The sequence below is a fragment of the Thermobia domestica genome, chromosome 13, assembly GCF_964235325.1.
Source record: "Thermobia domestica chromosome 13, izTheDome1.hap1.1, whole genome shotgun sequence".
NCBI lineage: Eukaryota > Metazoa > Arthropoda > Insecta > Zygentoma > Lepismatidae > Thermobia > Thermobia domestica.
The window spans coordinates 122,242,580-122,255,257 of record NC_137466.1 but is presented as its reverse complement, the minus strand read 5'-3'; the positions used below and the strand labels follow the sequence as shown (position 1 = coordinate 122,255,257).

Sequence of the window (12,678 nt, the reverse complement as noted above, 5' to 3'; positions counted from 1 at the left end):
GGGCGTATCCTGTTGTTCCGTACTTCCCTCTATACCCCGATTTTTCTGGAAATTTTGTTTAATATTATGGATGATTTTACCTATTTTAGTATAATTTATTCTGATATTGAATTTTGTTCCCCCCAAAAGCTTTGTTTCACTGAGCTAACTATGCCAATTGTACAAAAGTGAACCGATAAGGACTGTGGCAACTGTTCCTTGTACCTGCATTTACCAAATTCTGCGTACAGCAAAGCAACGGATCAAATCATTTTAATATGCCGATGGAAATTTTGCTTTGCGTTGACCCAAAACGTAATTGAGTGCGTCCTGCAATTTCGCGTCTGGGAGAAAGAAGAAGAATGTTCTCGTGGCCACTATTGGTTGAAGTCAGAAGGTGGGAGTAAACGTTCACATCAGCTGTTTGTGCCGGACAAATGCACTTTTTTAATTATTAGTGTGTAGTCTGTGTTTACATTAATTCGACATTTTTTTATAATACCTTTCGCGTTGGTTTTTAAATTATCTTACAATACATGAAATCTTACCATGAAGAGGGAGAAGAAACATTGGACTTTTTCTTCTTGCAACAATCAATTACCTAAGGTCGTGTAAGCTAAGCTTTGTGTCTTATATAGCACTTATATGCTTGCAATTGCATAGTGTAACTATGTACATTATGTGATTCTTGGATTAAAAGTAGAAGCTGTGTTTAGTTGTCCTTATCTGTGTACAGGTTTACTTCCGGCGCACCACTAGAAACAAGTGTTGAAAATTCATAATTAAGTAACTTCCTTATTGTCACCTAAAAGGTTTCCAGTGGGCGACATGAAAATATTTCACTTCGAAAGGTCCACCAGAAGTAATTGTTGAAAAATCATTGTTCTTTTACGACATATATATAAACGTAACTTCTAAAAGTAAAGCATAAAAACTGCTGTGCAATAAAAAAATCAACATATGCTAGGTGGCCACTAAAAAGCACGATTACTATCTAACCGATTCAGGCAGGGCGAAGCTGGTGGTAAAGAAATTAGGATATGCATGATATACACGTATGTCCAAAATTATTTTTCGCATGTCTATAAATATGAATTTGATAACGAATTCGCCCGGTATCTCTTACAATGTTAGTATGTGTATAATCGGCAAAGACATGTATGTGGCTAATTTCATGTCAAAAGAGCAGTAAATAAGAAGAATAAAACGAAAATAAAACTTTCTTGTTCATTTAGCAACATTTTGTTTTACTCATTCTAATTTTTGTATTTATAATTCTTTTCCTATGAAAGTTACCACAAATATAGGGGTATGTTTAGTACAAGGGGTCCAGAAGCACGTAAAAAACACAAAATTTACAGGAGAAATGAGTGATGCAAGTACTTAGATGTAACATAACGTAACCAAATCTAACCTAACCTAACACAAACTAACGTAAGGTAACCTGAACTAGCTTAAACTAACGCAATATTAGTAGAAATAAGCGAAATTCTATCATTTCTTTAGAAAATTATGCGGGACTCCTACACTAATATAACATAAACTAAACTAACCTAACGTAACCTAAACTAGCCTAACCTAACTTAAACTAACCAGCCCTAACCTAAACTAACCGAATGTGAAGAGAAATTACTAAAATTGTAACATTTTTTAGAGAAAAGAACTGGACCCCTTCTTCTAAACATAGGCCCAAATATACATTTCCCGATTATACAGATAGTATCAGTATTAAAAGTACCATGCAAAATTACTGTCAAATTATGTTCTTACAAGAAGACTGTTATAGATATGCGACAATCATTTTGGACATTGGTGTATCTTGTACTTTGATATTTTGTGCGGAATGATAATCACACTGCTTTATACTTCTCTGACGTTTTTATGTAAGGGCATCATGGTTTCACATACTGCCTTTACCCAACGTCACTTCATAGTGGCTTCCGCATACTGTAGATGAAGGGGACACGGTGGTTCAGTGATAGAGCGCTTACCTTTAGTGCGTGGGGTTTCTGGTTCGGTCCTCATACAAGTTAGTTTGTGGTGAACAACATAGTGTCCGTGGGTTTTCTCGGTGTACTCGTTTCCTCCCTCATTTCATTCCACCAATTCTTCCATCATCATTCACCTGTCTTAATCATCGTCTCTCTTAGCCTGAGGGAAATTATCGTGTTACGGTAAATTGAAAAAAAAAAGCATAAATGTGCGCATAAAACCTTCCGCTTAAGTAGAACTATTTCTACGTTTTTACACTTGCTAAGGGTAAAATCCCCACATATTTTAATTACTTATACAATCTTCTTTCAAAATAACATTATGAATGTATTTTATAATTTAAAAAGAATGGCATTTAGTATCCCCCCCAACTCGTTTCATGGTTCCATGTTTCTTGTTTTTGTCTAAATTGTGATAAAGGTAGAAGTACAAGGGTCCTGGGGGCTTCTAACTCCCTTCGCTGGTTATCCCTACCTCAGCTATATTTTGTAAAGTAAGTAACACACTGTAAATCTTATATGTGCAAGATTGGGGAAGATACTAAATATCAGCCTTTAAAAGTTAAAAGTGAAATTTATAGTCTCATATACTCAGAGTGGATTGATTTAAATCAGTCTGATTTAAATCACTTGATTTTATAATAAAAATCGTTGATTTAAATCAAATTCCGAAATAAATTAATTTTATTGGAAAATAAGTAAAATCTCGTTTCTGTTCTGTTATTTCGATTGTAGAAGTTAATAATCATAATACAATGAGAGTCAAATGTAGAGTATAGTATGAAAACAAGTGTCATGCAGAGGATGATTAGGGAAAATCCCGTTTTGAACAGGTAACAGAGCAATTCTGCTTTCTTCTTTTCGTAACATTGGGTTTGGGTTTTAAAATCGTTAACTATTCCAAAGGGGAAATCACCATCGACATTTAAGACGAAAATTCTTTTTTTGTGCGTGTCTGTTTGTTTGTTCCAAAATAATAGGGGGTATTTAGAGGGGCCCTATCCTCTGAGTTTTTAAAATAGGCCCCTGCCAAATATCAGTAACTTTTGTGAAAAAAAGTGTCATTTTGATAAACGTTGCTGTACTTTTTCCTTAATGCTTAACCTTTTAAATTATATCACCTATTTTTAGGTGATAGGGTAGAATCTTTATTATTCGATTATAAAAGTACCAATAAGACTTTTTACTTCATTTTCTTCAAGACTGAAGGCATTTTAGAACACGTTACATATGCTTTCACGCCTTTCTGCGTTGAGGCATAGTGTGTGATGACGTCATAAATTTAAAAAGATATTTTTTGTTATGCGTATTACTATTATTTTTTGGCGGGTTACATTTTGCATTCAGAAGACTGAAATTTTGCACACTCGTTCAGTGCACCCCTTAATAATTTTCAGATCTCTGCGTGGAAACAGCGGGGTCCAGAGGGACAAAAATGTTTTAAAAAAGGATATTTTTAATAAAAAATAACTTTTTTCGTGATTTTCCTGCCTCAGATGGAGACATACAAATGTTACCGTTCGAAAGGCTGTTCTATTCGGAAGAAAATTATATACGTACTATGCTCCTAGGATAAATAGGGATGTCTCAGGAAACTGTTACCTGAGATCCTGTTTTATACGGGAATCTGGGGTATTTGGGAAATATTATTTTTCGCGGGCTTACTTTTGCACCTACAAGATTGAAATTTTGCACATTTACTCAGTGGACCCCTCAGTATTTTTCAGATTTGTTTCAGATCTCTGCCTTAAAACAGGGGGAGGGGTCCACAGAGGTAAAAATTTAAAAAAGAAGATATTTTTAACAAAGTTCATTTTTTCGTGATTTATCCGCCCCAGATACATCATGGAGACATGTGAAGCGTACCGTTTGAAAATTTGTTTTATTCTGAAGAGAATAATGTACAAATTATGATCCTAGGGATGTCTGAGGAAATTTTTATATTACATCCGGGTCATCTGGATCATTGTGGGAATGTTCTTAGCTCAATAGTTTCCTCACCCTTACTACTCAAGATAGAAGCTTGAAATTTTGTACACACATTTAGTACCGGTACTCCCCTTAGTATTTCCCAGTTGATTTTGAGATCTGTGCGTTAACACAGGGGAATCCAGAGGGGATCAAAATTAAAAAAAAAAAAAAATGCCGATTACTCTCAAAATTTCCCGCTTCAGAGACATGATAGGGAAATGTGAATGTTACCGTTTCAAAAGCTGTTCTATTCTAAAGAGAGTGATGTATGTACCATTATCCTAGGATGTTATAGCTGCTTTGCTGAAAGTCTATAATTTACCTTTAAAAAGAGCCATAATTTAAAAGGGTTAAGAAATATTGTTTGGGATTGATATAGGTTAACGATTGGTGATAATTCAAAATTCAACCCCAATACTTTCACTTAAATGGCATAATTAGCATTTAATACTAATTCTTAATGCTTTTTCTTCAGTTCGCGACTTGCATTATACGAGGAGAAAGATTTTACTTAAATCAAAAATATCAACAAAAGGATTTTAAAAAAAAAAATCATTATTTTTTCCACCCTGCATATACTATACGGGCACTATATGTAGCTACAGGGGAAAGAGGTTTACTTATAATGTGGAAAAGAACCATAGTTCTGACGAGAAGTTGTCCAGTTTTATTTTATATATACAAAGATCTAATGATTATAAATAACTTATTCGTCACGAAATATGCCCTAAAAGTCGTACTTCAGTATCATAATGAGATTTGTTGGTACATAACGGGGCTATCCAAAATTTAACTAGGTATATTTGTAGTGGACAATCACCGACTAATCTTTCGCAGATGGCGGTTCCAGATTAGACACACAGGAACGTGTTTTCAAGGTTTTATTTTAATTTGTTTGATGTTATTTTAATGTACTTTACTTAGAATTACTCCTCTTAAATTTTCATCGTTCACTCTTAACTTAACAGCCTGCTAGCATTTCATGTAAATAAACTTTTAGAGAAGGGTTTGGTAATGGAGGCTCTATCAAATACATGTCCCTGTGACGTAAAAAATTACAAACACACACGAAAATATTTCTTTCTTGTACTACAGTATGCGCAAGGAAAGGTGGCTTCTGACAGTTGGATAGAGCAAGGGGAGTACTGGAGGCGCTGTTGCCGGAGATTCCGCAACAGAGACAGCAGCTCTGGCGACAAACTTAAGACATTTAACAAGTCGTCTCAACTACCGGCAACAGCGTAAAAGAATACTGCTGGTGATTGGCGAACAATCCTCTCTCTCGTTTTGTTTACATGTTCAGTTATCTGTCAGAGGCCACCTTTCAGTAACTCGATATTAGGTTGCTACACTAGATGGCATTTCAGTATTAAGGTGGATCTCGCAGAAATAATAATATAAGATAGAGACAAAGTCAATGGAGAGATTTTGTGAACGCATCATTGAAAGTTCGAGTTCCATTGAACATAGAGTGAGTTAGTTTAGAGATAAGGGATGTGATAAATTGCATAATTATTCACTATTGGATGAATTATTTTAATATGGTTAATGAACACTTATATAAAGGTGTCAGTGACGTGCTTTGAAGTTTGAACGGTAGCCATTGCTACTAGTATACTTTGAGGTATATAATATAATGGGAATTTTTAAAATTCATATTCTGACTTTACATGCCAGGGTAAGAAAGAAAATACACATCGTGCCGTCAAGTAATGATAATGGTTTTGATGAACTGATCAAAAATGTCAGTAGTGGAAGATATAAAGTGCGCAGTTGATAGAAAGATTCGTGTTTACAGTCAGAACTTATTTAGATGCGTCCGAGCCGTCACAAAATGCAAATCGTAAGCAGAATGAAAGGGAATGTCAAGAATGCGTAACAGACAAAAATGTAGCATCATTTTGAGCAACAATATGCTATTACAATCCTATATTCAGAAATTTTCGAGCTAAAATAAAAAAAAAAAAAAAAAAATAAGAAAATCAGTGATCCAAAATATTTAAAAAAAAAAAAAAATCAACCTTTTAGAAAATATTAACCAGTTTTGAAAGTGATCAGCGAATCAGATTACACCAAGAATAACTTTTCAGCGATAACTTTAGCTGTGAGTCGTAACTACAATCCTAAGGTTCAAAAATTTTCAAATTAAAATTTTCAAACAGTGGTCGAAAAAAATTTTAAGCAAAAAATTTAAAACCTGTTTAAAATTTTCAAGAAAAGATTTGAAAGTTATCAGCCAATCAGATTGCATAAATAATAACTTTCCACTAATGACATTAGCCTGTGAGTTGTTACTAAAATTCAACATGTGAAATCATTGCTTTTGCGTGTCAATCGATTTTAATAATTAATTATTAGGCATTAAGTTTTCCTCGTTTCTTTATGAGATCATTCTCCTATATATTTGAACCCTCTCGGGGGGCCTTCAACAAGAATACTTCAGAGCTGGTCAGACACCACTAATTTGAAATCTTGAAAGATTTTAGAAAAAACAAATTAAAAATTAAAAGAAAGCATTCCGAGAAACAATTTATATCTTAAAAGCTTTTGGCTAGTGTTATCACTCCACTATCTGAGAAAACTGAAATAGTTTATGGAAAACTGATCTTTTTATATTTGTCACTTCTCATTAAAAATATATTGTGAATATATCTTTGTCGCAAGTGAAGAAAATATTATTTAAATAATAAAAATAATCTAAATAGACAAATATTGTAACAATAATAAGCGACAAAGAAACATGTATTGTGTGTTTTTAGTAAGAAGTGACAAAGTAATATAAGTAGATCAATAATTATCTATGAACTACCTCAGTTTTTTCAGTTGGTGGAGTGACAATACCAGCTAAAGGTGTTAATATATATTGTAAGTGGTTTTTCGGAATACATGGGATACTTTTTCTTTTACAGTACAACAAAAAATTTCAAAATGGCAAGTTAATTATGTTCGACCAGCTGGGAATTCTCGGGTTTAAAGGGCCCGAGAGGTTGAAATGAGTTGAGTTGATTTTAGTTTAGCGTCCCGTTTATCAGCGAAGCTATATGAGACGTGGACCTACTGATTAACGCGGAATCCGAACCACATGAGCTCCCGCCGGGAATCAATCCCGGGTCTCCCACACCAAAGACGCGTACGTTAAACACGACAGGCTGAAACGTTGAGGAGATTGATCTCATAAAGAAACAAGGAAGTAATGGGTAAAGGATAGGTTTGGATTTTTGTATTTATATCTCTTTGAAAATCATTCTCATTACCTTTGTGTTAAAGATTTTTTTTTTTTTTTTTTGTAAATGTAACCAGAAGGCTATTTTGATATTCTCCTTATACTTCGATTCATGACTGTTCCTTGTATTGTCGTTTTTTCTGATAACTTATTCAAATAGGAAGAAGTCCATTACTAGATATAGAGTTCACAGAAATCCATATTTTTTTCTCGATTTGGCCGTAGACTAATCACACTAGAGGAGCTTCCTCGTGGCTAAGCGGTTAGCGTACGCGCCTTTGGCGTGGGAGACCCGAGTTCGATTCCCGGTCGGAGCTCATGTGGTTCGGATTCCACGTTAATCAGTAGGCCCACGTCTCATATAGCCTCGCTGCTGAAAGGGGCGCTGAACTAAAATCAACAACTAATCACACTAGGTGCGAATGTAATCAATTATCAGAGACACTAAGTAACTAGAGAACAGTCACAACCAGAGATGTCAAAATTATGTAATAGATCCTGCCATCTGACAAAAATTTAACCGAATTATTTAAATATAAACGAACGAAGAATATTTTGGACCGAAAATATCGTGAAATAAACGGAATATATAAATATATTGGACAATTCCTTGTAGTGATTGATTTCTTTATAAGCTTAACTTTTTTTTTTTTTTTTTTTTTTGCGCCGAACTTTGATAATTTTCAAAATTTACTTACAGTTAGTAAATGTTTACATAGAATTAACAAGGTAACTAGCTTTATGGATACAGACGCAAGTTATAAGAGTATTGAGAAAAGATTCATTATTTGATTAAAAGGAACTTAGGGACCTTATTGTGTTAGTCCTGCTGTACAATCACTTGTGCCTGGAATGCCTTTTCTGCATGTAATAATGTGGTCAACTTATTTACAGGATAAAGTGCTAAACTTAAGAATGAAACATTTCTATACTCATCGAAAAAAAGTCCTTCAACTTTAACTACACATTTTAACGAACAACATTACACTCACATTGAATTAATGTCGGTTGTTAAACTCTTCAACTTTAAAACTTCAACTTCTGTTCGTCGGAACGCAGTGAGATAAAATACATGTACATAATTTGTTTCAAGATGGCATTAGTGGGCCATGTAAAAATGTGATGCGGGAGAGGCAGTAGTGAATTGGTGTTGCTGAAATAAAATGGTGAAATAATGTCATACACCGAACTAGAGCATGGTTATCAGGGACTGAAAAAGGCTCGTCCTTCCTTTTATATTGGAGAAGACAATGAAGGAAGAGGCTTGAAATCGAGGGTGAGTACTTTATTTTTAATATAAATATCTTGTGTTACTTTTAGGAATGTAGCTAGCTATAAGTTAATATTAATTGGTGACGTATCTGCAAGCTTTTTTGTTTCTTCACTTCTCTTTTCGTACTATAAACTTATTGTTATGTTGAAATTGCTTGGGTTGAACAGTTTTTGCTTCTGTGTGTTGGTAATTCAAGATTTTTAAAAATTTTATCCTTTTAATTGTATATCTTTTTGTGCTGTAAACATATATATTTATTGTTAAGTTTTATAGTTTTCGACTTCAATCAAGTAAGTTTTTTAACCAGTGATGCATTCGTGACAGGAGCTCAATCTTGGAGATAGAAATTAAGTACCCTAAACAGGTTTTATCTTTGTATATAAAATTGTACCCTTATTGTGTATTTACAATATGTGAGTGAGGATATACTTCAAACACGCTGTATGACACTATATAAAACTCCCCAATGTACGTTCACATAGTATTTTGCAAACATTAACCCTGGGTTCGCCTAAGTATTGAGGTTCTTTTATATGTATTTCATATGACCTGGCATATTCTGGATAATTGACCGTATATATTCTTTTATTATTTTGTTTGAATTTACAGTTTCAAAAAATAGTATTATTATTATTTTTATTTTTAAACTGGATCAAAGAAAAAAAGGTATAGGCGAAAATGTTGCTTTTCACATTTATTTGGTTACGTACTAACACCAATTTCGTACGTACTAACAAAATCTCCCTCTTCAACAAACATGCAGTTTTGTTATTCGATACATTATATCAACAATCTAGTTCCGTGACTTTCAAAAGAGTATAACGTGCGTTGAAAGTGACAGTGGTTTCACAGTTTTATTTTTTAATACGTAATATAAATTGAAAATAAAACTTCGTAAGCTTTGTGAACGCTAAAGTTAGCGAAATGGGAAAATGATTTGAAATTAAGTGATTATTTATGTGTAGGGCCCGAGATTTTATGCCTTATAAAACTGTAAAATATGTATGTTTTATTTGAACTTAGTTGACAGCTACAAAGGGAACATTTTCCAGTTGTGTTTGTAAACAGATTTTCTTAAGGAAAGTTCTGTCGTATTTTTTAATGTGTTATTTTACTTAGCTTACGGTTACAAAAGGAATATTTTTAAATAAAATAATTATAGAAAGTATTTCGTGTTAATTTGAACAGCTTGTAACGAATCTCTAGAGCTTGTGATTTCAGTTTCTTTTAGTTGAACACACACACACAAATGGAGAGAATGTATATTTCAATGTCATACTATTCTATACACTTGAAAATGAAAAATAAAGATCAGACAAATCAATAGGCAAAAGTAATTTTAAGCATTGCATTGTGACACGAAGACCTCCTTCAGGTTCTCTTCTGTGAAACTTCGCCTATTATCTACAAGCAGCGACTTGTAGCGTGAGAATGTACGTTCCACAGGGCACGAAGTCAAAGGAGCAAACCTCAAACATACTGTATCCTGCAGGTGTTAAATTTTCTTAAACATTTTTGAGCGTTAATTCTCCGTCGCCACTCAGAACAGTAGCAATGTTAGTGAAAGTGCCATATTCAGGATTATTGTTCAGGATGGCAGTGAACTTGTCTTTCATCAAATCTGCTGTTGGTCCCTTTGCTGTTGACAACTGTGTTTTAACATCTATGGTTTCAAGATAGTCTTGCACACTGAAATAACTTGTCTCCAATCGCTCAATGGATGACAACAGAAACCCAAAATTTGCAGAAATGTATATCATCATCATTTAATTTAATATCATTAAGCAATTCCTGAACTACACTAGTACATGTTGCATCTTCAGTTTGAAATCCAGCAACTATTTCGGAAGAATAGGCAGATTGGCGCAGTAATATTGAATTGCTTTGAGCCATGTTCCCCACCGTGTCACCACCTGCTGTGGTGGCAAAGCAATATCCAGCGTCCTTTAGGGCCTGGCGTCGTGGTGAATACTTCAAGAAAATTTTGTTCATATTTGACACTACGTTGGGGTATCTTGCTCTAATTTCTTCTCATAGTCTGTGGACTCCGTGTGCCAGACAGGTAATGTAGATCATTTTGGGATATAGAACTTTCAAGGCTTTTCCTGCTTTCACCATATACCTAGCTGATCCGTTACAAGTACAAGCCTGTCACGAGAAACACCTTCTGAAAAAAAAAAAAAAGAAAAAGAAAGAAAACCTGCATTGCGTTTTTAATACAGCCAGCGATTGTAGAATTGTTAACCTTCTCCAACTGCTGAACATGCACTAGGAAAATTTCTCCAGCCTGTTCCGGTTTCAAAATACCAAGTACAGCATTGGCTATATAACGTCCGTACTAGTCTGTCGTTTTGTCCACTGATAATAATAATAATAATAATAATAATAATAATAATAATAAATAAAAAATATATATATATATTTCACTTTCTGCCGGATGTTACATATAGTTTCACTATAGATATTTTCCACATAGGCCTTCCTAAGTGTGGATTCGTGAGGGATTTCCTTGTTGCAGTACTTCTTCAAAAACTCACGAAGATTAGGGTTTTCCAGCTTCCACACAGGGATATCAGATGCGATAAATGCTTTACACAGGTCTTTGGAGAAAGAGGACATTCGACTGCTCTGGGATGATGTCATATGTTGAAGTAGCGTTTGTGATTTCGCTTTCTTCACACATTTCTTTATGCTTCGTCGTATCTAAATGTTGCAGTACAGAAGATCTCTTCGAATATCCCACACTGGATTCACATAATTTACAGAACAATATCTTGTCATCTGTAGAGAACACATCGCTCCCAAATTCTGCAACGTATGCTCTCAACTTCAGTTAAAAAGATTGTTTTACAGGAAGCATTCTCTACACTTTCTCCGCTGCACGCCTGGCTAAAACTATTGTTGATTTTAACCGACGTAAAAAGAACAATTTTTCAGCACAAAATGTTAATTTCTTTGTTTTAGTTAAAAAGGAAAAATGTAAAGAATAAAAGAACAGTTGTAATTGTCGTGCGCACGTTCAACAATGACCAGAAAGCTTTTTGTTTTAAACGATTTTCGGCATTATAACGCAAGGCGGTATTATTTATCCCGTACTAAATTTTAACCTGGTAGAAAATCAAATGCGTTTTGTATAGTCTGATGCAAGTTCAATTGAACACAGCGAGAAAGCAAATTTTATTACTTTGGCAGAAAGCATATAAGAAAAAGTTAAAAAAATATATCGATTTTGTGCAGATATAGCTATTGCAAAATATATATAGAAATATGTCTTATCATTAGAAAAGTGAAAAAATATGTTTCCAAATTGAAAAATGTGAAAAATATGTCCTATCAACTTTGCTTATTTCAGCTGTTTTTCGCCTGATTCGTGAAGATCTCACCCCATTATCCGATTTCCATGTAAAATAAATATATGGTATAATATAAACTCCCGGGCCTTATTTACGTGAGTAAACACCAGCAAGAAGGGATATCATATGTTAATGTTACAAATCTCTAACACTTTTGTATTTCGAAAACTAGGCAGTTGTAGTCTTACTGAAATGCAAATACGAATATAGCGAAGCATGTCCTTTCCCAGCCTCGTCCTCAATCCCACCCCCGAGATCACACTTTGTTGTAGAAGCTAACTCAATTTAAACTGTGCTCATGGATTAGGGGACGCTAAAATCATCGACTTGCAAGTAATTATCAAACATTGGCAATATTTTTACAAACTAAAGAATACACAATTACAATGTTGTATTGAGAAGTTGCTGTGAAAAATAAATAAAGTAAATAATTCATATTTGCTTTAACATTGAAAATAGTTTATTTTTAAATAAGGTAATGACAGAAACAAAAATTTGATGTCCATTTTGTGAATATCCTTGATACTGAACGGTCAATTGAAATTAATTTCAGTTGACCTCCATATTATCTGGAACCATAGTATCAATTTTGATAACTCACATTAAACATTACACTCTCAGAAAATAATGTTAAAGAAAACAATTTTCTTGAATATATAATTCTAGAGAGCTTCAGCTTCACTTAAAACTTAGCTTTCCAGTTTATTTGCTTGTAGTTTAAATTTTATGCACACATTACTTACCCTAAATCTACATATCCTATTATTTAGATAACTATATGTATGTCTGTATTTGGTAAATGGGAAATATTTTTACATTTTCCAAAATCCAAAATTCGAACTGACCTATCAATCCAGATTTAATTGTTATTAGGAAACAAAGTGTTTC

General features: G+C 33.8%; 1 protein-coding gene across 18 annotated transcripts in view; it reads left to right on the top strand.

Annotated features, from left to right (window-relative positions):
• Positions 1-238: 238 nt before the first annotated feature.
• l(1)G0196 (inositol hexakisphosphate and diphosphoinositol-pentakisphosphate kinase) overlaps positions 239-12,678 on the top strand; it is a 331,048-nt gene continuing 318,608 nt past the window's right edge. For 16 of the 18 annotated variants that reach the window (XM_081736372.1, XM_081736379.1, XM_081736366.1 and 13 more), the window contains exons 1-2: positions 383-585; positions 8,059-8,440. In XM_081736372.1, the coding sequence (XP_081592498.1) occupies positions 8,339-8,440 (102 nt within the window). In that variant the 5' untranslated portion in view covers positions 383-585; positions 8,059-8,338. The other 2 variants (XM_081736359.1, XM_081736358.1) reach the window with 2 other exon arrangements.